The sequence below is a fragment of the Lipophrys pholis genome, assembly GCF_963383615.2.
Source record: "Lipophrys pholis genome assembly, chromosome: 6".
NCBI lineage: Eukaryota > Metazoa > Chordata > Actinopteri > Blenniiformes > Blenniidae > Lipophrys > Lipophrys pholis.
The window spans coordinates 805,501-831,715 of record NC_137629.1 but is presented as its reverse complement, the minus strand read 5'-3'; the positions used below and the strand labels follow the sequence as shown (position 1 = coordinate 831,715).

The 26,215-nt window shown below is 49.2% G+C and overlaps 2 protein-coding genes across 2 annotated transcripts in view; one reads left to right on the top strand and one right to left on the bottom strand.

Moving 5' to 3' along the window:
* The window catches only part of bbs12 (Bardet-Biedl syndrome 12), a 47,536-nt gene that overhangs the window by 6,535 nt on the left and 14,786 nt on the right, over window positions 1-26,215 (top strand). The gene's annotated exons all lie outside the window — the stretch shown is intronic.
* LOC308111413 (uncharacterized protein) lies at window positions 17,484-22,631 on the bottom strand. Its single transcript, XM_080466305.1, has 6 exons — window positions 22,461-22,631; window positions 22,336-22,377; window positions 18,636-18,749; window positions 18,518-18,556; window positions 18,328-18,408; window positions 17,484-18,237 (listed from the first exon to the last, which is right to left on the bottom strand). Exons 1-6 carry the CDS (start codon window positions 22,584-22,586, stop codon window positions 18,211-18,213), a joined length of 429 nt encoding a protein of 142 aa, XP_080322431.1. The 5' UTR covers window positions 22,587-22,631; the 3' UTR covers window positions 17,484-18,210.

Below are 26,215 nucleotides of genomic sequence, written 5' to 3'. Positions count from 1 at the left end.
TCTCATGTATTCACTCTTGTTTTGCTTTCAAACTTGCAAATTGAGCATCGATCTATATTTTGCTGAAGCACATTGTGATTTATAAATACTCAGACGCTCAGCTTGAAAGCTAAACGGATCCGAGTCTCATATGAAATGAAAATGCATCTTTAACTAAACTCTGGCACAAAGAAAATGATGTACTTCTCATCTCGTTGCGTCACCTTGGATAAAAATAGCCTGCTGAAAGCCTGGCTGAGCGGCTGAGCAGCGTTTTAGGCCGGCGTTACGTCACAGGGGTAGAAACAGGTGAAGGGTGTCTCGGGCGCCCCCGCTGCACCGGGGATTCCCCAGAACAACCCCGAGTCAACCCGCTTTCCTCCAGCCAGAAACCCTGACGAGTGTCCACCGCCACACGCTGCCAGCAGCGCAGCGTGAGGTAGGTTTCGGTTCTGAGCGTTCTCCAGGGGATGCCATGAGGTGGTGAATGTGACAGGATTTTGATGTGATGAAAGAAGGTGGGGGAATTTCTATCCATGGAATTTGTCACTATCAGGGGGCAGCCCTTCATTTCCGTCTCCTGCCGTCGAGCTTCGGCCCACAATCCAAATTTAGGTTTTGATATTAGAATGCAGGTGACTTTTCTCACCAAATCGGAAAGTTTCTTTTTGTTGTTTTTTTTGTTTTTGCAAGACCATCAAAAGGTTTATGTTTCAAGCTGAAGCAGTGATTCGGACCCAAATGGAAAGTTAGTCGATACCTGATGCTGTTAATGCGACACCATGATCACAAGAGTCAGGCTGGTGTGAGCAGTGCTTTTATCCTGGTGTGAGCAGTGCTTTTATCCTGGTGTGAGCAGTGTTTTTATCCTGGTGTGAGCAGGGTTTTTATCCTGGTGTGAGCAGTGCTTTTATCCTGGTGTGAGCAGTGCTTTTATCCTGGTGTGAGCAGTGCTTTTATCCTGGTGTGAGCAGTGCTTTTATCCTGGTGTGAGCAGTGCTTTTATCCTGGTGTGAGCAGTGCTTTTATCCTGGTGTGAGCAGTGCTTTTATCCTGGTGTGAGCAGTGCTTTTATCCTGGTGTGAGCAGTGCTTTTATCCTGGTGTGAGCAGTGCTTTTATCCTGGTGTGAGCAGTGCTTTTATCCTGGTGTGAGCAGTGCTTTTATCCTGGTGTGAGCAGGGTTTTTATCCTGGTGTGAGCAGGATCAGTTTAATTTAAATGAAACACAGTCTGATAGAGCACCACTGTGAGCAGGTTTATCTACCTGCCCATGGTGATGGCAGGCTGTACATTTGTTCACAGATATCACATGATTTAAATACTTGAGCGTGCCGGAGGGCAGAGATAACTCCTGAAATAAACAAATCAGTTGTTGCTTATTGTGAAATGAATTTGAATTTCCTTTTGAAGTGCAAGTTCAACAGCTTCAGCCTGGCGTCGACTTTGTGCCTTGGGTCATCTGAGTCATGCTGCTTTCGGTTGGAACCAATTTTCACTGGTTTTTCCAGCAGTTGTAATATTCATTAAAGAGCAAGAGAACGTTCAGCGTTATACACTTCACCAATCTGTGTGTTGCCTCATTCTGGAGGCACCACCATGCTTCACCACACCAGTACCATCCTTACAGTGAAGCATGGTGGAGGCAGCATCATGCTTCACCAGTACCATCCTTACAGTGAAGCATGGTGGAGGCAGCATCATGCTTCACCAGTACCATCCTTACAGTGAAGCATGGTGGAGGCAGCATCATGCTGTGGGGAGATCAGTCACAATAGAGGCAAGATGAATGCAGCATTGTACAGAGACATCAATTTTAATGAAAGGTTCTGCTGCAAAACGAAGACCTCCAGCAGGTCACCAATGTGATGTTTCTGCTCAAAGTGTCAGAAAGCAGAGTTCCCCAGGGTGCTGAGGTTAATTCAAGGAGAGGTGCTGCAGTGACACAGGCGGCTGAGCAGTGAGAAAGTGTTGACACTCTGGTACCGAGGCGTGAAGCCGTGAGGAGAGCGCCATGCTACTACTGCTGCGGGTGCCTGTGGTCACAACCTTCACTGACATCACAACTGTCACAGAAAACCAAGCATCTGGTTTCCTCTTCGTTCCTCCTGACTGCTTAAATATCACAGGGTGACATTTTGTTTTTGGGACATGAGGTGCGTTTTCTGGTCAACGTGTGACTGCGTCACAGGAAGTAAAACACGGACTTCAACAAAGGCCAGAACATTTCTCTTGTGAAGGGGAGTATGGATCTGAGTCATCAGACATCAGAATGAAAGAATGATTCCATTTATTGAAGAGCAGCCAGAATCAGACGTTTTCTTTTCAGAAAGAAGCAGTGGCTTCAAACATCACTTCATCTTTACTTGATTGTTTTGTGTTGAAAGAATAAAACTTAGACCCAATTATCCACAACGATGATAAAATGCAAAAAACAAAGGAGAGTCTGAGCACCTGAAATCTTTTTATTTATTTATTTATTTATTCTTCCCCCTTGTCCTGTTCGGCAGCTTGGGCCAACAATATGATGTGATCTAGAACCTTCGGAGGCAGAACAGGTTTTGGTCTTGAACAGGGAGAGACCTGGAGTCTCCTCCTGCTGCCTCCTCCGTCAGAAGTTGGTATGGCTGCTGGACACGACCGGGGGGGAACGCTCAAAGAGAGAGAGAAGAGAAGAGAGAGAAGAGGAGTTGAGAGGGAGGGGGGAGGGGGGAGGGGGTAACATACAATATCCTTGTTGTGCTACATATATTATTTGCAGTTATCACACTGATCCAAATACTTTCCAACTGTTTATTGGATTAAACCAGCCTGAGCAGCTCTATCTAGACAGTAAGATGATTTTCTAGATTAACCAGCCTGAGCAGCTCTATCTAGACAGTAAGATGATTTTCTAGATTAACCAGCCTGAGCAGCTCTATCTAGACAGTAAGATGATTTTCTAGATTAACCAGCCTGAGCAGCTCTATCTAGACAGGAACATGATTTTCTAGATTAACCAGCCTGAGCAGCTCTATCTAGACAGTAAGATGATTTTCTAGATTAACCAGCCTGAGCAGCTCTATCTAGACAGTAAGATGATTTTCTAGATTAACCAGCCAGAGCAGCTCTATCTAGACAGTAAGATGATGTTCTAGATTAACCAGCCTGAGCAGCTCTATCTAGACAGTAAGATGATGTTCTAGATTAACCAGCCTGAGCAGCTCTATCTAGACAGTAAGATGATGTTCTAGATTAACCAGCCTGAGCAGCTCTATCTAGACATTAAGATGATGTTCTAGATTAACCAGCCTGAGCAGCTCTATCTAGACAGTAACATGATGTTCTAGATTAACCAGCCTGAGCAGCTCTATCTAGACAGTAACATGATGTTCTAGATTAACCAGCCTGAGCAGCTCTATCTAGACAGTAACATGATGTTCTAGATTAACCAGCCTGAGCAGCTCTATCTAGACAGTAAGATGAAGCAGGAACAACAAAAGAGGAACATGATTTTTAAAGTTTAAGCAAATGATGACAGAGAACAAGAAACATCAGAAGCACCTTTAGTGAGGAGTGTGTGTGTGTGTGTGTGTGTGTGTGTGTGTGTGTGTGTGTGTGTGTGTGTGTGTGTGTGTGTGTGTGTGTGTGTGTGTGTGTGTGTGTGTGTGTGTGTGTGTGTGTGTGTGTGTGTGTGTGTGTGTGTGTGTGTGTGTGTGTGTGTGTGTGTGTGTGTGTGTGTGTGTCCGAACTGTTGTGTGGGGGGGGACCCGTAACGCCTGAAATCTGACGGAGTTGTTGAAGATCCAGTTTAAAGTCTTCAGTTTGGCCAGAATACACACAATATACACACTGCTCCAAAAACTAAAGGAACCCTTAAACAACACAATGTGGAACCCACCTGTCCAGGTAGGAAGCAACACTAAATCAATGAAACAGACAACATGAGGAAATGCGAGGCGATCAGTAAGACAGCTCCTAGAAAGGAGGACCCTGTTCTCCTGGTTCCTGGCTGAGGTTCTGCTCACTGGTGAATGTTGTTAGTGTTCTCAGTCCTGGAGGCAGCAGGAGGCGAGTCGACAACCAACACAAGTTGCTCAGGTTGAGCAACTCATCCAAGGTGGGACACCAATGTGAGCTGTGTCTCCCAGCACAGTGTCCAGGGCATGGAGGAGACACCAGGGGACAGGCCAGGACACCAGGAGACGTGGAGGGGGGCGTAGGAGGGCAACAAGCCAGCAGCAGGACCTCTACCTCCTCCTTTGAGCAAGAAGGAATAGGACCAGCAACATGACCTCCATCAGATCACTAATGTGATGGTTCTGCTCAAACGGTCAGAAGCAGACTTCCCCAGGGTGCTATGAGGGCCCTCGTCCACCAGGGGGGGCTGTTCTTACAGCCCCACACCCTGCAGGGCCTCTGGCATTATCCAGAGAACAGCAACACTGGCAGGTTGGCCAGTGGAACCCTGTGTTCTCCACAGATGAGAGCAGCTTCACACTGAGCACGTGACAGAGTCTGGAGAACGTTCTACCATCAGGTACCGGGATGAGATCCTCAGACCCAGTGTGAGACCAGATGCTGGTGCAGTGGTTCCTGGGTTCCTTCTGATGCAGGACAATGCCAGGCCTCATGTGGCTGAAGTGTGTCAACAGTTCTTCCACGATGAAGGTCTTGATGCTCTGGACTGGCCTGACGGTTCCCCAGACCTCGATCCAACTGTCTGGTTCCATCCACCAACCACACGTTGACCACAGACGGTCCAGGAGGTGACTGATGCTTTGGTCCAGGTCTGGGAGGCCGTCCCTCAGGAGAACGTCCCTCAGGAGAACGTCCCTCAGGAGGCCATCCCTCAGGAGAACGTCCCTCAGGAGAACGTCCCTCAGGAGAACGTCCCTCAGGAGGCCGTCCCTCAGGAGAACGTCCCTCAGGAGGCCATCCCTCAGGAGGCCGTCCCTCAGGAGGCCGTCCCTCAGGAGAACGTCCCTCAGGAGGCCGTCCCTCAGGAGAACGTCCCTCAGGAGGCCGTCCCTCAGGAGGCCGTCCCTCAGGAGAAGGTCCCTCAGGAGAAGGTCCCTCAGGAGGCCGTCCCTCAGGAGAACGTCCCTCAGGAGAACGTCCCTCAGGAGGCCGTCCCTCAGGAGAAGGTCCCTCAGGAGAACGTCCCTCAGGAGGCCATCCCCCAGGAGAACGTCCCTCAGGAGAACGTCCCTCAGGAGAACGTCCACCACCTCATCAGCATGTCCAGGTGTTGTAGGGAGGTCCTACAGGCAGGTGGAACCACACACAGTACTGAGCCTCACTCTGACTTGTCTGGAGAACCTTTACCTGATGTTGGAGCAGCTCCACTTTTATTTTGATAGGATTCCAAATCCAGACCTCCATGGGATAATAGTTTGATTTACATTGATCATTTTTATGTTATTTTGTTCTCAACGCACTCGACTAGATTTTGAATAAAGACTTTCAACTGAGATATTTCATCCATTGAGATCTAGACTGGGTTCTTTAGGGTTCTTTAGGGTTCTTTAGTTTTTGAGCAGCGAAGATCAGGGATTCAGACTCCCTCAGTCCAAACTGCAGAGAGGTTGGCTAAATTAAACTTCTCCTGTTCACCTCCTCCTGTTCTCCTCCTCCTCCTGTTCACCTCCTCCTCCTGTTCACCTCCTCCTGTTCTCCTCCTCCTGTTCTCCTCCTCCTCCTGTTCACCTCCTCCTGTTCTCCTCCTCCTGTTCTCCTCCTCCTGTTCTCCTCCTCCTGTTCTCCTCCTCCTCCTGTTCACCTCCTCCTGTTCACCTCCTCCTGTTCACCTCCTCCTGTTCTCCTCCTCCTGTCTCCTCCTCCTCCTGTTCACCTCCTCCTGTTCTCCTCCTCCTGTTCACCTCCTCCTGTTCACCTCCTCCTGTTCTCCTCCTCCTGTTCTCCTCCTCCTGTTCTCCTCCTCCTCCTGTTCACCTCCTCCTGTTCACCGCCACCTCCTCCTGTTCACCTCCTCCTGTTCACCGCCACCTCCTCCTGTTCACCTCCTCCACCTCCTCCTCCTGTTCATCTCCTCCTGTTCACCGCCACCTCCTGTTCACCTCCTCCTACTCCTCCTGTTCAGCTCCTCCGATTCACCTCCTCCTCCTCTTGTTCACCTCCTGTTCACCTCCACCTCCTGTTCACCTCCTCCTCCTCCTGTTCACCTCCTCCTCCTCCTCCTCCTCCTCCTGTTCACCTCCTCCTCCTGTTGACCTCCTCCTCCTCCTCCTCCTCCTCCTGTTCACCTCCTTCTCATCCACCTCCTCCTCCTGTTCACCTCCTCCTGTTCACCTCCACCTCCTCCTCCTGTTCACCTCCTGTTCACCTCCTCCTCCTCCTCCTGTTCACCTCCTCCTACTCCTTCTGTTCACCGCCACCTCCTCCTGTTCACCTCCTCCTCCTCCTCCTCCTGTTCACCTCCTTCTCCTCCACCTCCTCCTCCTGTTCACCTCCTCCTGTTCACCTCCTCCTGTTCACCTCCACCTCCTCCTGTTCTCGAGGAGCGCCATCTTGAGGAGCGCCATCTCGAGGAGCGCCATCTCGAGGAGCGCCGCTGGAGGAGCGCCATCTTGAGGAGCGCCATCTCGAGGAGCGCCTCTCGAGGAGCGTCGCTCGAGGAGCGCCATCTCGAGGAGCGCCATCTCGAGGAGCGCCGCTCGAGGAGCGCCATCTCGAGGAGCGCCATCTCGAGGAGCGCCATCTCGAGGAGCGCCGCTCGAGGAGCGCCATCTCGAGGAGCGCCATCTCGAGGAGCGCCGCTCGAGGAGCGCCATCTCGAGGAGCGCCATCTCGAGGAGCGCCTCTCGAGGAGCGCCATCTCGAGGAGCGCCGCTCGAGGAGCGCCATCTCGAGGAGCGCCGCTCGAGGAGCGCCATCTCGAGGAGCGCCATCTCGAGGAGCGCCATCTCGAGGAGCGCCATCTCGAGGAGCGCCATCTCGAGGAGCGCCATCTCGAGGAGCGCCATCTCGAGGAGCGCCGCTGGAGGAGCGCCATCTCGAGGAGCGCCATCTCGAGGAGCGCCTCTCGAGGAGCGCCGCTGGAGGAGCGCCATCTCGTGGAGCGCCGCTCGAGGAGCGCCATCTCGAGGAGCGCCTCTCGAGGAGCGCCGCTGGAGGAGCGCCATCTCGTGGAGCGCCGCTCGAGGAGCGCCATCTCGAGGAGCGCCTCTGGAGGAGCGCCTGCAGAAAGCGCTTCAATGGCGACGCGTGTGAGAGAACCTTTGGCAGAGCGGAGCCGCTGCAGCATTAGAGGATCTGAGTCGGGACGCAGGAGTTTAAGAGATAAAGCAGTGAGTTCTACCTGGTTAACAGAGAAGCTTTGGTTCCTTTTCTTGTTTATGTTTTATTCACTGAACCTTTTGTGTTTTGGACAATAATCCACAGAGTCACTAAATTAATAACTGTTGGACTTTTCTGGTGACATGGGAGGACCTACATCAGGTCTTCCCCCGAACACTAGGGGGCGCCCTTTAGTGTTTCCAGAAGGTTATCCCCCACTCCTACCAACGGGGAGATTGGGTCGGTGCTGTGAGCGGCCCGTTTGCTGTGGAGTTCTGGTTCTGTGTTTGCCCTCTTTGTGTTGTCGGGGCTGTTTTCTGATATTGTTGATAAAGTTCCAGTCGAGGGGCCGAGGATCATTTCAAGGGATTTAAATGAGGCAACATAGAGATCTAAAGGTCATTAAATGTTAACGGCCTGAAGAAAGTCAAAAAAAGAGCTCAAACTGGGACGAGGCTCAGAAAGGAAAAGATGCAGGTCGTCTTCCTTGAGGAGGAGGGAGGAGGGAGGAGGGGAGGAGGAGGGGAGGAGGAGGGAGGAGGAGGAGGAGGAGGGAGGAGGAGGGAGGAGGAGGAGTTTAAAAAGTTCGGCTATAAGAACTCGTTTGTCAGCAAACGACAAGGAAGGGAGATATGTCATGGTCAAGGGTACTCTGGAAGAGGAACTGGGTACTCTGGAAAAGGAACTGGGTACACTGTTTAATGTGTACCCACCCCCAGAATGTGGGACAAAATCCTATAAAACAATATTCCATCTCTTGACCTCAGAAACAGAAGAGACATTGATATGTGGAGGTTTAATGTGGTACTGGATTACAGGTTGGATACGACATGTAAACATGTTGGTGTCAGAGATGGACATGGTGGATGTATGGAGGGAACTCCACCCACTATTCAGCCCCTCAGGCCATGTACTGTACTCCAGGATCGATTACTTCTTATTGAATAAGTGACAAACACAGAATAAAGGAGTGTCGGAGAGGCGGAGCTGATATATCACATCACAGTTTATCTAAAAATGTATTTGAATAATAAGAGGAATAATACAATCTGGAGACTCAACCAAGGTATTCTAAACAATAAGGGAGAAATTAAGAGATCCAGAGAAGAAAATGATAATGAGGAAGTAGATCTGACAGTTTTATAGGATGAGAGGGAGCTGGTTTACACAGATTAGCCCAAAACCAGATTAGAGACGGATCAAAAGCAAATTGGTAAATTAAAGGAATTGGAACATAAACAGTCAAAGGACTCGGAGGTATTTACTCAGATTCAGGAAGTAAGGAAAGAAATACACGATATACTGTTAGAAGAGGTGGAAAGGAAGGCAAGGTTCTGTAAACAAACGTACTCTGAGGGAAACTCCAGACGTAGAAGGAAACAACAAACCTCAACAAACGGACTTAGAATAAGGATCCATCACAAATGTAACTCTATATAAACCAGAAGAAATAGAGGAGGCTTCTGGGGAATATTCTAGTAAACTATTCACGGCGTGCTTCAGTAGGAGGAGAACATCTGATAAGATGCTGACCTCAGAAACTCTACAAGAGATAGAAGAAGCAATTAGCCAGGAAAACCGTGGAGATCCCCCGGAGCAGATGATCTGTGGAGATCCCCCCAGAGCAGATGATCTGTGGAGATCCCCCCAGAGCAGATGATCTGTGGAGATCCCCCCAGAGCAGATGATCTGTGGAGATCCCCCCGGAGCAGATGATCTGTGGAGATCCCCCCAGAGCAGATGATCTGTGGAGATCCCCCCGGAGCAGATGATCTGTGGAGATCCCCCGGAGCAGATGATCTGTGGAGATCCCCCCGGAGCAGATGATCTGTGGAGATCCCCCCAGAGCAGATGATCTGTGGAGATCCCCCGGAGCAGATGATCTGTGGAGATCCCCCGGAGCAGATGATCTGTGGAGATCCCCCGGAGCAGATGATCTGTGGAGATCCCCCGGAGCAGATGATCTGTGGAGATCCCCCGGAGCAGATGATCTGTGGAGATCCCCCGGAGCAGATGATCTGTGGAGATCCCCCGGAGCAGATGATCTGGAGCCTCATGTTATAAAACCTTCAAGGGGAGTTAACTCAGTATTTATGTGACTCTTTCAGTTGGACCCTCAGGTCAGGTAGGACCCCTCCCTCATGGAAGGAGACCATCATCTCCATAATCCCAAAGGAGGGTCAGGATAGAGAATGCTGCAGTAACTACAGACCCAGACCACTCTGGAATGTGGATTATAAACTGAACCTCCATTACAGCCAGAAGATTAGAGACATTTATGCAGGACCTGATCGATGAAGACCGATGTGGTTTATCAAAGAACGGTGAACAAGATCATATCAGACGGTCGGCATATTGTGGATTATGTCCAAAGAAAGGGGGAAATGTAATTTTGGTATTGATGCTGAAAAGGCTTTTGATAGTGTAGATTGGGACTTTTTATATACGGTACTGGCAAAATCTGGATTCAATGAACAATCAGTCAATTGTATTAAATCAGTATATCAGCAGCCTAAAGCAAGAGTCCAAATAAAGCAGCCTGACAAAACAATTCAGATTAGAGAGGGGGACTAGACAGGGTCTAGTCTCTCTGGCCCAGATGATCCGGCAGGAGGACGGAGTAGAAGGACTGAGATTAGGAGGGCTAGAACATAAAATAGGATTGTTTTTCCTAAAGCACCTGACAAAAGTTTTCCCAAAGCAATGAGACTGGAATGTTCTGGAGGATATTCAGGATTCAAAATTAATGTTAAAAACACAGATTCTGACGATAAATTACTCGGCATCACAAGAACTAAAGGACGTATATAATCTCAAATGGGATGCTAAAATAATCAAATACCTGGGAGTCAACATTACCAACAGAATACACAAGATATATGAAGCAGATTACACCAAAGGAACCAAGATACCAGGAGGAACCTGGACTTATGGTCGGATCTCAGCTCCAGAACAGAGATAATTAAGTTTAACATCTTACCAAGACTTCTGGACCTGTTTCAATCTCTGCCGGTGAAAATCCCAATAAAACAGTTGATGTAATGGGAGAAGTGGATATCAAGGTTCATATGGGAGGAAGGAACCTGGGGTTCCTTCTAGAACCCTGCAGCTGCCTAAAGAGAAAGGAGGTCTCACTTTACCAAACCTGAAGATTTCTCTGGATCTATATCCCACCTCTGGGGTTTTGGTGCAACGATGTTTTTATCACAAGATGGAACGATGTAGAACTGGGCGCAATGGACACGGAGGTACGGAACCTAATAGCAGACAAAGGACCGCTGAGAAAACTGGATAATAGACTGGATATAATAACTAAAACTACAGTAGAAATCTGGAATGTAGTGGTGGAAAAGTATCAGTTGGAGGAGGAGATAAAGACGTCTGACCTCAGGTTTAAACCAGCGACCATCCATAGAGGATTAGAACAATGGACAAACAAAGGAACCACAGCAATACGCACCATAATGGAACGGGGGAACTGCAGGGTTTGGAGACTCAAGGGAAATGAAGGAGATTAGGATTGACAGAGATGATGGAATAGTGGAGATATTCCAGAAAGCTTATGAAGGGAAAAGGTGTAGAGTGATCTCAGCTTGATAGCAGAACCTGGTGTGGAACAGGGACGACTCCATATCTTAAAGAAAGATGTGAAGGAGAGCGAGATGAACCAATAAGAGAAGAGGAATGGTTTGTTATATATAAATCACAGAGCACGGCCACCAGCTCCAGGGTTGGGCCGGACAAATACTGTGAGAGTTTTCATAACTCCAAAAATAAGGACTAAAGTGGAGTCGGCTCAGCAGCCATGCTGGAGATTGTGAGGACACGGTGATGCAGATCACACACACGTAATCTGGTCCGGTCACAAATTACAGGTGTACTGGGAACTAATATGGCCGTTTACATAAAGTAATAGGATACCAGTTCCCCAAAACTTGTAAGATGCTGTATTTGGGAAACATAACTCATAATGTGATACAAAGAGAAGACGTATATCTGTTTAAGGTAGTACTAACAGCAAGAAAGAAAGTGGTTACCAGATTGTAGTACAAGGTGGAGCCGCCGACCCGGGAGCGGTGTTACGTGTTGAGGGATTATTAGTAATGGAGAGACTCACTCCCAAACTCAGATTACAGGAGTCTCATTATGAAGAATAGTGGGACAAATGGACAGACTTCAGGAGGACAGAGGAGGACACTGGACAATAGAGACTTTGGTTGATGAAAGATGGATAGATTCTGTATGTTTGTTTTGCTCCGACACTGGAACTGTGAAAACTGAAAGAATTTCAATAAAAATTAAGTTAAAAAAATAAATCAGAGACGCTCATTGCTTTATTTATTCACTTATATTCTTAATCAGTATTTAGAGAAACTGCTCCTAAAGCCGCCGGGCCGTTCTCCAGCGCCCCCTGCTGTTTAAACACACGAGAGAGAAATGTCCTCTTCTGATTTAGAGAAACTGAATCACACAGTTCAGCTTCATCCCTAGATTGTTGGGATGAACATATTGGACATTATTACACTTTATTCATTTCTTCAGTTTTTCTGCTGCTGGTTGGGGGGGTGGCGCCCTCTAGTGGCCAGCCGCCACTAGTTCTTGTCCTCTGACCAGCTGATCACGGGGGTTTGTCCCTCTCACTAATGTAGAGTCGGTGTCTGTCGTCATCTGAGTGATTTCCAGGAAGTAACTTCTGCTCAGAGTTGTTTTCTCTCGTTTCTGCTGCTTTCTTCATTCATTAATTTTCTTCCGCTTCTCGGTTTCCGGGTTGCGGGGGTGACAGTCTGAGCACCGTCACCCAGATCACATCTTCATTCATTAAAAAACAATGAGACTTTATCAGGTTGGATTTCATCATCATGTTAGTGAGATTATAACAGGTATGATGCCTGATATTAGAGGAATGGTAATAAGTTACTGTAACTGGGTTACTTTGTAGTGGTGGTGACCTCACAGTGGACACTCCCTCGGTCGTGTTCATTGGTGGAGGAGGAATCCGGAGAGAAACATTCATATCAGCTGTGACAACAAAATGTTTCAGGTTCATTTCATCCAAATATGAAAGTCAGAGACGAGCGGCGACGGCTGATTGATCCTGAAGATCCTCCTGCAGCGTCTCAGCTGTCAGATCCTGAAGATCCTCCTGCAGCGTCTCAGCTGTCAGATCCTGAAGATCCTCCTGCAGCGTCTCAGCTGTCAGATCCTGAAGATCCTCCTGCAGCGTCTCAGCTGTCAGATCCTGAAGATCCTCCTGCAGCGTCTCAGCTGTCAGATCCTGAAGATCCTCCTGCAGCGTCTCAGCTGTCAGATCCTGTTCGCTGGGTTCAGACTGACGTCCGGAAAGAGCCCGAGGAGTCCACCAGCCCGGCTGCAGAGCAGCTGCTGTTTCAGCCGCCTGAAGCGGCGCGGGTGCTTCCTAAGATCAAACCTCAGCTTCTCTTCTCTCACTCCGTCACTCTGACCTTCTGCAGGCAAAGAAACGAATCCGGCTGTTTCACTTCACATTTGATGGACTGCAGCTGGAAACCAGTTCCTCAGCAGCTTCCAGAACACTTTCACTTTGTGGTGAGATGGACCTGGACCTGGACCTGGACCAGAAGCAGGTGTCGATGGTGCCGTCAGCTTCAGTCACACGCGGCTGCAGACGGGAGAAGCTGGGATGATGATCCTACATTTTTAATCTGGTCTTTGCTGCAGCTGCAGTGAGCATCTTCTCTTCTCACCTTTCCACCAGAGGGTAGGGAGCCGGGCGGCCGCCGCCTCCTACAGTCACTGACGCTGTTCCACCAAAAACACAACCTTCCTCTGACAATCGTTCTTTTTCCGTGTGTCGGAGTCGTCGCACGGCAACTTTACACTTGTTGGTCTTTACCAATAACGTGGAGCGTCACGCTCCACGTTATTGGTAAAGACCAGAACGTCTGACTTCAAACTGCCGACCAAGTCATATTCCCACAGGTTGGAGCGTCTTTCACGTCTTCATCTCGTCTTCATCACGTCTTCATCACGTCTTCATCTCGTCTTCATCTCGTCTTCATCACGTCTTCATCACGTCTTCATCTCGTCTTCATCACGTCTTCATCACGTCTTCATCTCGTCTTCATCACGTCTTCATCACGTCTTCATCTCGTCTTCATCACGTCTTCATCTCGTCTTCATCACGTCTTCATCACGTCTTCATCTCGTCTTCATCACGTCTTCATCTCGTCTTCATCACGTCTTCATCACGTCTTCATCACGTCTTCATCTCGTCTTCATCACGTCTTCATCACGTCTTCATCACGTCTTCATCTCGTCTTCATCACGTCTTCATCACGTCTTCATCTCGTCTTCATCACGTCTTCATCACGTCTTCATCTCGTCCTTCCCACCAGCTCTGTGAGGAAGACGAACACAGTGAAGTCCGCCTGACGTCCAGAGGGACCACACAGTCCTGCCCGTGGTTCCCAACATGTGGGACTTCCTCCCTCTGCCCTGTTGGTTTCCCCCTGATGGCTCCGCCTCCACCGGCCGGGCGGGGGCACAATGCTAAGCTAAAGCTAACACAGTGATGGCTCCGCCTCCACCGGCCGGGCGGGGGCACAATGCTAAGCTAAAGCTAACACAGTGATGGCTCCGCCTCCACCGGCCGGGCGGGGGCACAATGCTAAGCTAAGCTAACACAGTGACGTGTGTCTGGTGAACCAAGTGGACGAGGTTCGACTCCCCGTCACTGACTTTGTCTCAGGAGCTGGGGTTACGGTGAAAAGCTTGCTGCTCCTCCAGCCTATAATCTAGTAAAAGATTTGAAACGGTGACAGTTTGTTCAGATTAACAGATCAAGTTCACAATCAAATCATTTCCGATATTAGATCCAGTCTGGAGCTCAAGTTGCTGCTTGTTATCATGAAGTCTAATTAATGTATCTGCTTATATCGGTCATTGTGAATAATACCCTTCAATAATCATTATACTATGTAGTATATCATACTTCATTATATCATTAAATCTAGATGTAATGTATTTCTACTTCTTCAACAGTTAGTCTTAATATTTTAGAGTGATGTGATCGTGGAGGAGATTGAATCAGTTGTTCTTATTCCCACTCCAACAACCTGATTGGACAGTTCTGCCGTTAATGATTCACTTTGGTTGGTGAGTACTGTTGATTTTAATATTTGAATGTGAGCTCAGAGCTCTGCTCTGTTCTGAGAACAACACTGATCTCTCTAAAAGAAGATAGAACATTCACACCGTGAAGCCTGTTCTGTCCTCATGTGTCTCATCTGGAGCTGAGTGGACGTCTCCTGGGACATGAGAGGACAGGTTTGTCCTCCTGCTCCAGCAGAATCATGGACCGGCTGTTGTTTTCTTAATGACTCTTCCTCTTTCAGCCTTAAAGCAACAACTCCATAATCCCACTTCAGGTTTCAGGGTCAGTAAAATATCATTTGGGGAAAAGAAATAATCCCACTGGAGACGATGCAGTTGGAAAACTGGAAGGGACCGTTTAGTGTCGGGCTTCACTTTGGAAACGTTTTGTGACGTAGTTTTCTTCAGACAGGAGGTCCAGCTGAGCTGTGTGTTTGTGCTGAATTCCCCCAGCTGAGCTGGGAGGTCCGGTCATGACCGGGGGAAACTGCTGGTCTGGTTGTGCTGGTTTGTTCACCAGCAGGTCACCACTGTCATGTTCACCAGCAGGTCACCACTGTCATGTTCACCAGCAGGTCACCAGCAGGTCACCACTGTCATGTCCACCAGCAGGTCACCAGCAGGTCACCACTGTCATGTTCACCAGCAGGTCACCACTGTCATGTCCACCAGCAGGTCACCACTGTCATGTTCACCAGCAGGTCACCACTGTCATGTCCACCAGCAGGTCACCAGCAGGTCACCACTGTCATGTTCACCAGCAGGTCACCACTGTCATGTCCACCAGCAGGTCACCACTGTCATGTTCACCAGCAGGTCACCACTGTCATGTTCACCAGCAGGTCACCACTGTCATGTCCACCAGCAGGTCACCAGCAGGTCACCACTGTCATGTTCACCAGCAGGTCACCACTGTCATGTCCACCAACAGGTCACCAGCAGATCACCACTGTCATGTCCACCAGCAGGTCACCAGCAGGTCACCACTGTCATGTCCACCAGCAGGTCACCACTGTCATGTCACCACAGTCCCTGGTCACGTTTGGTGATTGTGGAGGATGAAATGTTTGAGTTGTGATTTACTGATCACCTCACGTTGATCTCTGAATGACCCGACACGAGTCTGAACTGTCAATCTGGATTAGTCATCTTGTTTGGTCGTCGCTTTAAACATTTACGACTTAAGATTCCTGCTGATGGAACAAACTGCCTGGACACGCCTCCGTTTCTCAGAGCAGAGGATCTTCTGTTGTATCACGTGTTCCACCTGGGATTAACACACCAGGATACCTCTGGTACCTGGATTAACACACCAGGATACCTCTGGTACCTGGATTAACACACCAGGATACGTCTGGTACCTGGATTAACACACCAGGATATGTCTGGTACCTGGATTAACACACCAGGATATCTCTGGTACCTGGATTAACACACCAGGATATGTCTGGTACCTGGATTAACACACCAGGATATGTCTGGTACCTGGATTAACACACCAGGATATCTCTGGTACCTGGATTAACACACCAGGATATCTCTGGTACCTGAATTAACACACCAGGTTATCTCTGGTACCTGGATTAACACACCAGGATATGTCTGGTACCTGGATTAACACACCAGGACATCTCTGGTACCTGAATTAACACACCAGGATATGTCTGGTACCTGGATTAACACACCAGGATATGTCTGGTACCTGGATTAACACACCAGGATATCTCCGGTACCTGGATTAACACACCAGGATATCTCCGGTACCTGGATTAACACACCAGGATATGTCCGGTACCTGGATTAACACACCAGGATATGTCCGGTACCTGGATTAACACACCAGGATATCTCTGGTACCTGGATTAACACACCAGGATATGTCTGGTACCTGGATTAACACACCAGGATATCTCTGGTACCTGGATTAACACACCAGGATATGTCTGGTACCTGGATTAACACACCAGGATATCTCTGGTACCTGGATTAACACACCAGGTTATCTCTGGTACCTGGATTAACACACCAGGATATGTCTGGTACCTGGATTAACACACCAGGACATCTCTGGTACCTGAATTAACACACCAGGATATGTCTGGTACCTGGATTAACACACCAGGATATCTCCGGTACCTGGATTAACACACCAGGATATCTCCGGTACCTGGATTAACACACCAGGATATGTCCGGTACCTGGATTAACACACCAGGATATGTCCGGTACCTGGATTAACACACCAGGATATCTCCGGTACCTGGATTAACACACCAGGATATGTCTGGTACCTGGATTAACACACCAGGATATCTCTGGTACCTGGATTAACACACCAGGATATGTCTGGTACCTGGATTAACACACCAGGATATCTCTGGTACCTGGATTAACACACCAGGATATCTCTGGTACCTGGATTAACACACCAGGATATCTCTGGTACCTGGATTAACACACCAGGATATCTCTGGTACCTGGATTAACACACCAGGATATCTCTGGTACCTGGATTAACACACCAGGATATCTCTGGTACCTGGATTAACACACCAGGATATGTCTGGTACCTGGATTAACACACCAGGATATGTCTGGTACCTGGATTAACACACCAGGATATGTCTGGTACCTGGATTAACACACCAGGATATCTCTGGTACCTGGATTAACACACCAGGATATGTCTGGTACCTGGATTAACACACCAGGATATCTCTGGTACCTGGATTAACACACCAGGATATGTCCGGTACCTGGATTAACACACCAGGATATGTCTGGTACCTGGATTAACACACCAGGATATCTCTGGTACCTGGATTAACACACCAGGATATGTCTGGTACCTCCATCTACTCCAGTGAATCTTGTTGTTTACATTGTTTTGTGTTCCACATGAGTTTGATCACAAGTGCATGTAGTTCCTGCCAGCAGCCAGCAGGGGGAGACAGGACATGATGAAACTGGCCCTTGGAAGCGTTTTCATCTTATTTCTACAAAAACAGACTTGTAAAGAGCCGTCAGTGGGACCACCTGTCAAGGTGTTTAAAACATGTCAAACATGGTTCATTACACAGATTATTAAGCCAGGTTGCAGTTTAAAACCAGCATTTATTATAAGCCATGTGCTCATACTCGCTGAAACATGAACATCAATCCCACCTGTCGTTTATTTCAGTGCACAGGTAACTCCTGTTTGTGATGTGGCAGCAGGGGGGATGTTTGGAACAGAATTCTGAGTAAATGTCAGGTTTTGTTTGTGTCGACTGATCATCTGGATGAAGTGTTGCAGAAGGAGATCTGATTGTTTATAGAAAGAAAGCCTCCTTCGTCTGAAACAGCTTTTATTTGATGACATCACAGCCCCAGTTTGATGTACATGGTCTGAAGCAGTGAGCCGTCTGTTCGTTCATGAGGTAGATTCTACAGCCTGCTGATCACCTGTGAAGCTTCAAAACCTCTCGTGTTCACAATCGGATCTATAATCTTCAAGTGAAAGAGGTTGTTTTTTTTTACACTACAAACCAAACAAAGCAGCCCCCAACCCTCCGGCTGCTTCAGCGCCGCTCCGACAGAACCACTGATTAGTTCCTGTGAATGACAGGTTCTGGATTCGTCCTTTTATCCTTCCTGTTCTGTAAGACGCAACACCCGCCCCGTCCACTGGGTGGCAGCAAAGCAGCTTTTTTTAAGAGATACATTCTTCATAGCTTCAGTGAGTTTCCTCCATCTTGTGAATAAATATTAAATAAGTTAAATAATGTGAGGTTAAAGCAGCTGCTCCTCAGCGTAGTGTCCATGTCCAGCTCCTCTGCTCTTCTCAGTCCAGACTCAGTTTGGTTACAGCCTGAAAAGGAGCGAATGGCTTTAGTTTCATCTGGAGGATTGAATCAGTCATCGGATGCTTTGACAGGAGGAACGTGGAACATGGCTTCACCCTTTGTATCAGAGACTCCAGCCTGTTGAAGAACTCCCCGGCCTTTTCTTTAGGATATGAATGGCAGGCCTGGCAGGTGGTCTGAAAGGAAGCATGGCAAATCCAGACTTTAGAACCAGCAACCCCTCATCTCTGAAACTGGAGCTCTGGTAAGACCAGCGGCTGTGAAGGTGGAGAAGGCCTCTCTTACCGTGGTGTTCCCGGTGGCACACAGATTCAGTCCTCTCTCCTGAGAAGGGTGGAGGAATCTTTTAGTTTCACTTCAGTAAAAGCTGACGGTGTTTCAGAACCAGAACGCTGCTACTCACAGTGAGGTGATGCTTCAGGCTCCTGGACAGTTTCTTCTCATTCCTCTTCAATTCCTTGAACTGAACCTCCATGTTGGTTCTGTAGCACTGCAGGGCCGGCAGGCAGCAGCAGTCCTGTGGAGAGGAGAGACAACATCTGTAACTGGAGGAGGAACATCTAACTGGAGGAGGAACATCTAACTGGAGGAGGAACATCTAACTGGAGGAGGAACATCTAACTGGAGGAGGAACATCTGTAACTGGAGGAGGAACATCTAACTGGAGGAGGAACATCTGTAACTGGACGAGGAACATCTAACTGGAGGAGGAACATCTGTAACTGGAGGAGGAACATCTAACTGGAGGACAAACATCTAACTGGAGGAGGAACATCTAACTGGAGGAGGAACATCTAACTGGAGGAGGAACATCTAACTGGAAGAGGAACATCTAACTGGAGGAGGAACATCTAACTGGAGGAGGAACATCTGTAACTGGAGGAGGAACATCTAACTGGAGGAGGAACATCTAACTGGAGGAGGAACATCTGTAACTGGAGGAGGAACATCTAACTGGAGGAGGAACATCTAACTGGAGGAGGAACATCTAACTGGAAGAGGAACATCTAACTGGAGGAGGAACATCTGTAACTGGAGGAGGAACATCTAACTGGAGGACAAACATCTAACTGGAGGAGCAACATCTAACTGGAGGAGGAACATCTGTAACTGGAGGAGGAACATCTAACTGGAGGACAAACATCTAACTGGAGGAGGAACATCTGTAACTGGAGGAGGAACATCTAACTGGAGGAGGAACATCTAACTGGAGGAGGAACATCTAACTGGAGAGACAACATCTGTAACTGGAGGAGGAACATCTAACTGGAGGAGGAACATCTAACTGGAGGAGCAACATCTGTAACTGGAGGAGGAACATCTAACTGGAGGAGGAACATCTGTAACTGGAGGAGCAACATCTAACTGGAAGAGGAACATCTAACTGGAGAGACAACATCTGTAACTGGAGGAGGAACATCTAACTGGAGGACAAACATCTAACTGGAGGAGGAACATCTAACTGGAGGAGGAACATCTAACTGGAGGAGCAACATCTGTAACTGGAGGAGGAACATCTAACTGGAGGAGGAACATCTGTAACTGGAGGAGGAACATCTAACTGGAGGAGCAACATCTGTAACTGGAGGAGGAACATCTAACTGGAGGAGGAACATCTGTAACTGGAGGAGCAACATCTAACTGGAGAGACAACATCTGTAACTGGAGGAGCAACATCTAACTGGAGAGACAACATCTGTAACTGGAGGAGGAACATCTAACTGGAAGAGGAACATCTAACTGGAGGAGCAACATCTGTAACTGGAGGAGGAACATCTAACTGGAGGAGGAACATCTAACTGGAGGAGGAACATCTAACTGGAGGAGCAACATCTGTAACTGGAGGAGGAACATCTAACTGGAGGAGGAACATCTAACTGGAGGAGGAACATCTGTAACTGGAGGAGGAACATCTAACTGGAGGAGGAACATCTAACTGGAAGAGGAACATCTAACTGGAGGAGGAACATCTGTAACTGGAGGAGGAACATCTAACTGGAGAGACAACATCTGTAACTGGAGGAGGAACATCTAACTGGAGGAGGAACATCTAACTGGAGGAGGAACATCTAACTGGAGGAGCAACATCTGTAACTGGAGGAGGAACATCTAACTGGAGGAGGAACATCTGTAACTGGAGGAGCAACATCTAACTGGAAGAGGAACATCTAACTGGAGGAGGAACATCTAACTGGAGGAGCAACATCTGTAACTGGAGGAGGAACATCTGTAACTGGAGGAGGAACATCTAACTGGAGGAGGAACATCTAACTGGAAGAGGAACATCTAACTGGAGGAGGAACATCTGTAACTGGAGGAGGAACATCTAACTGGAGGAGCAACATCTGTAACTGGAGGAGGAACATCTGTAACTGGAGGAGGAACATCTAACTGGAGAGACAACATCTGTAACTGGAGGAGGAACATCTAACTGGAGGAGGAACATCTGTAACTGGAGGAGCAACATCTAACTGGAGGAGGAACATCTAACTGGAGGAGCAACATCTGTAACTGGAGGAGCAACATCTAACTGGAGGAGGAACATCTAACTGGAGGAGGAACATCTGTAACTGGAGGAGCAACATCTAACTGGAGAGACAACATCTGTAACTGGAGGAGGAACATCTAACTGGAGGACAAACATCTAACTGGAGGAGGAACATCTAACTGGAGAGACAACATCTGTAACTGGAGGAGGAACATCTAACTGGAGGAGGAACATCTGTAACTGGAGGAGCAACATCTAACTGGAGGAGGAACATCTAACTGGAGGAGCAACATCTGTAACTGGAGGAGCAACATCTAACTGGAGGAGGAACATCTGTAACTGGAGGAGCAACATCTAACTGGAGAGACAACATCTGTAACTGGAGGAGGAACATCTAACTGGAGGACAAACATCTAACTGGAGGAGGAACATCTAACTGGAGAGACAACATCTGTAACTGGAGGAGGAACATCTAACTGGAAGAGGAACATCTAACTGGAGGAGGAACATCTAACTGGAGGAGCAACATCTGTAACTGGAGGAGGAACATCTAACTGGAGGAGGAACATCTGTAACTGGAGGAGGAACATCTAACTGGAAGAGGAACATCTAACTGGAGGAGGAACATCTGTAACTGGAGGAGGAACATCTAACTGGAGAGACAACATCTGTAACTGGAGGAGGAACATCTAACTGGAGGAGGAACATCTAACTGGAGGAATAAACATCCAGAGAGACAGACAGAGAGAGGCAGAGACAGACAGACAGAGACACACAGAGACAGACAGACAGAGACACACAGAGACAGACAGAGAGAGACAGAGACAGACACACAGAGACAGACAGAGAGAGACAGACAGAGACAGACAGACAGAGACACACAGAGACAGACAGAGAGAGACAGAGACAGACAGACAGAGACACACAGAGACAGACAGACAGAGACAGACACACAGAGACACACAGAGACAGACAGACAGACAGACAGAGACACACAGAGACAGACAGAGACAAACAGACAGAGACAGACAGACAGAGAGACAGAGAGATGAAGCTTTAGATTTCAGGATTTTTCCGACTGAAAGTTTCTGTTTTGTTCAGATTGTTTTCTCCTGTTTGTTTCCAGATGTTTGTGTTTCGTTACTTGTGAAACGCTGGTTTGCAGCTCTGAGACGTTCAGGAACCCTGAAGCGTGGTGGTGGTGGTGGTTTTGTTCTGCTCAGAGAGATTACGCTGCACATTTTGACGGAAGCAGTGAGAGAGCGAGAGCGAGAGCTGCTCTGGATCTGACTCAGCCACTAGAACCAAGCTGAGACCTGAACCACACTTTCTGTTCCTGTCCGTCGGTACCGTTCATGTGTAATCCTCTTTACTTTGACAATTTAAACAACAAGCCAATAAATAATCATGAAAACAATTTAGGAACGTTTCTTAATGACGGAACTCAGAGCAGTTTGATCAACATGTCATTAAGTTTTCATTCAGGATGTGAACCTGCAACCTTTTAACCCTTGAAGTGCCTGAAGCAGCGAGTGTGACTGCGACTCAGCACTTCTTCTTCAGTGGGAGAAGAAGAAGCTTAGAACCGAGTTTAGAACCAAGTGGTGCTGCTCACCTCGACGTTCTGTGGCGGAGTGTTCAGCAGCTGCTCGCTGTGCTGGTGGCGGGAGGAGATGGGAGATGCAGTGAGGACGCTGGTGGAGGTGATACCTGGTGAGGTGTGGATGTGGAGGAACCAACCTGCAGGCTCTGCCTCACGTCGCTCAGCTCTCGCAGGACTTCTTGTAGCTTCCTCCTCTCCAGGCTTCGGTCGGTCCTCGAGGCGCCGCACAGCGCTGCAAACAGGCAAAAGACGAGAAGCTTCATGCTGCTTCAGGCACCAGATCACCAAAGCAAAGATGGACTGGGAGTGGAGACGCTGGTGTGTCTCACCTTTTTATAGCGATCCCTGAGGACGCAGGAAAACCACCGCTTCAGAGCTGGAAAGCTGCAGGAACTGCCGTGTGAGTAATGACATTTTCTTTTCCACTGGCAGTCACCACTACGTGATTGGAGCGTGGCGGCAGGCGGCGCCTATAGATACGAGGACGTGCATGTGAACCTGTGTGACGGCACCCGACAGGAAGCGACAGGGACACGACACTTCCCATTTTCACTTTGAATCAGAAGAGCCGCAGCGACGCCGTGACAGCGCTGCTGGTATCTGTTGACTGCATCATGGAGACCAACAAACACAACAGGAAGCTGGTTCACTGAGATGTTCTGATGAGGACGTGAGGACAGGAGGACGTGAGGACAGGAAGTTCATTCAACTTTATTTCACCTCAAAATTACAAGTCCAACCAGACACTCGCTGGTCCAGTTTGAAGGCAAGCAGGTCTGAATTTCAATATAAAATACATCAAATTAAAAAAAACTGCAGGTCGTCCTCACCTGGTCCCCACCCCCCGCTGTAGGTGCTCTTCACCTGGTCCTCACCCCCCACGGCAGGTCCTCCTCACCTAGTCCTCCCCACCCACTGCAGGTCCTCCTCACCTGATCCCCAGCCCCCACTGCAGGTCCTCCTCACCTGGTCCCCACCCCCCGCTGTAGGTCCTCCTCACCTGGTCCTCACCCCCCACGGAAGGTCGTCCTCACCTGGTCCCCACCCTCCGCTGTAGGTGCTCTTCACCTGGTCCTCACCCCCCACGGGAGGTCCTCCTCACCTAGTCCTCCCCACCCACTGCAGGTCCTCCTCACCTGGTCCCCACCCTCCGCTGCAGGTCCTCGTCACCTAGTCCCCAGCCCCCACTGCAGGTCCTCCTCACCTGGTCCTTACCTAGTCCTCCCCACCCACTGCAGGTCCTCCTCACCTGGTCCCCACCCTCCGCTGCAGGTCCTCCTCACCTGGTCCCCACCCTCCACTGAAGGTCCTCCTCACCTGGTCCCCACCCCCCGCTGAAGGTCCTCCTCACCTGGTCCCCACCCCCCACTGAGGTCCTCCTCACCTGGTCCCCACCCCCCGCTGAAGGTCCTCCTCACCTGGTCCCCACCCCCCGCTGAAGGTCCTCCTCACCTGGTCCCCACCCCCCGCTGAAGGTCCTCCTCACCTGGTCCCCACCCCCCGCTGAAGGTCCTCCTCACCTGGTCCCCACCCCCCACTGAGGTCCTCCTCACCTGGTCCCCACCCCCCGCTGAAGGTCCTCCTCACCTGGTCCCCACCCCCCGCTGAAGGTCCTCCTCACCTGGTCCCCACCCCCCGCTGAAGGTCCTCCTCACCTGGTCCCCACCCCCCGCTGAAGGTCCTCCTCACCTGGTCCCCACCCCCCACTGCTCAGTATTTTTCTCCCAGGTGTTTGTTGAGCGTCTTCTGCCTGTGTTTTCTCAAACTGAGGCTAAAAGACATGAAACCACAAAGGGACATTAAAATGTCCTCTGAGAACGATTCACTCTCCACCGTCGCTCCTCACTTTACCAGACCAGCACTCGTCTGTCTTCATTTCTACTTCCTGCACGAGGCCTCGCACTCCGTCTCTGGTCTCGGTCCAATATTAGAAAGATAAACGGCCTTTATACAGGTTCAGGGGTTTTTATCTTCTTTCATCAGTGACCAGTTTGTTTCCCTGACTCTGTGTGTGTGTGTGTGTGTGTGTGTGTGTGTGTGTGTGTGTGTGTGTGTGTGTGTGTGTGTGTGTGTGTGTGTGTGTGTGTGTGTGTGTGTGTGTGTGTGTGTGTGTGTGTGTGTGTGTGTGTGTGTAGGAACAGGTGGGTGGGGGCTGGTCTCTGTGGTGTTTCACTCCAGATTTTCAGCACGAGGGGAAATACTGAGGTATCTACTCAGGTAGATTCACTCAAAACATTTTCCTGATCTGGCAGCACACACACACACACACACACACACACACACACACACACACACACACACACACACACACACACACACACACACACACACACACACACACACACACACACACACACACACACACCCCTAGAAGCTTCCTCATAAAGAACTAAAAGCTGTCAGTAAGATCACTTAATGAATTTTAAGCAGCTAAAAGAGGCAGATTGCCTGGATGGATAAAGAACTGGTACCACGAGCGCCGGGACTGGTTCAAACATCCATCCTCACCTGGTCCCAGAGGAAGACGATGCTGTGTTCATGATGAAGAGTTCCTTCATCGTTGTAACGCCGCTTCTCAGCTGCAGTTTGTCTTGTTGTCCAGCCGGTCTGAAGCATCTGTGGGATGAGCAGAGGTTAGTAGTGTTGACTGGTTAGACCAGTGACTCGCTGGGCTCCAAGCTGTTACTGGAGCTACTCCACCACCTCAGGCAGCTTCTACCCTAACCACCACCTCAGGCAGCTTCTACCCTAACCACCACCTCAGGCAGCTTCTACCCTAACCACCACCTCATAATGCTTCTACCCTAACCACCACCTCAGGCAGCTTCTACCCTAACCACCACCTCAGGCAGCTTCTACCCTAACCACCACCTCAGGCAGCTTCTACCCTAACCACCACCTCAAGCAGCTTCTACCCTAACCACCACCTCATAATGCTTCTACCCTAACCACCACCTCAGGCAGCTTCTACCCTAACCACCACCTCAAGCAGCTTCTACCCTAACCACCACCACATAATGCTTCTACCCTAACCACCACCCCAGGCAGCTTCTACCCTAACCACCACCCCAGGCAGCTTCTACCCTAACCACCACCTCAGGCAGCTTCTACCCTAACCACCACCTCAGGCAGCTTCTACCCTAACCACCACCTCAGGCAGCTTCTACCCTAACCACCACCTCAAGCAGCTTCTACCCTAACCACCACCTCATAATGCTTCTACCCTAACCACCACCTCAAGCAGCTTCTACCCTAACCACCACCTCATAATGCTTCTACCCTAACCACCACCTCAGGCAGCTTCTACCCTAACCACCACCTCATAATGCTTCTACCCTAACCACCACCTCAAGCAGCTTCTACCCTAACCACCACCTCATAATGCTTCTACCCTAACAACCACCTCAGGCAGCTTCTACCCTAACCACCACCTCAGGCAGCTTCTACCCTAACCACCACCTCAAGCAGCTTCTACCCTAACCACCACCACATAATGCTTCTACCCTAACCACCACCACATAATGCTTCTACCCTAACCACAACCTCATAATGCTTCTACCCTAACAACCACCTCAGGCAGCTTCTACCCTAACCACCACCTCAAGCAGCTTCTACCCTAACCACCACCACATAATGCTTCTACCCTAACCACCACCACATAATGCTTCTACCCTAACCACAACCTCATAATGCTTCTACCCTAACCACCACCTCAAGCAGCTTCTACCCTAACCACCACCTCATAATGCTTCTACCCTAACAACCACCTCAGGCAGCTTCTACCCTAACCACCACCTCAGGCAGCTTCTACCCTAACCACCACCTCAAGCAGCTTCTACCCTAACCACCACCACATAATGCTTCTACCCTAACCACCACCACATAATGCTTC

Bases quoted from the DNA above. Each gene is read 5' to 3' on its own strand.
- LOC308111413 (XM_080466305.1), bottom strand. From the start codon at position 22,586: ATGAAGCTTCTCGTCTTTTGCCTGTTTGCAGCGCTGTGCGGCGCCTCG. The intron at 18,750-22,335 runs GTGAGCAGCACC...TCCTCTCCACAG, and splicing joins CTCCGCCACAGAACGTCGAG to GACTGCTGCTGCCTGCCGGC. The intron at 18,409-18,517 runs GTAAGAGAGGCC...GCTTCCTTTCAG, and splicing joins GTGCCACCGGGAACACCACG to ACCACCTGCCAGGCCTGCCA.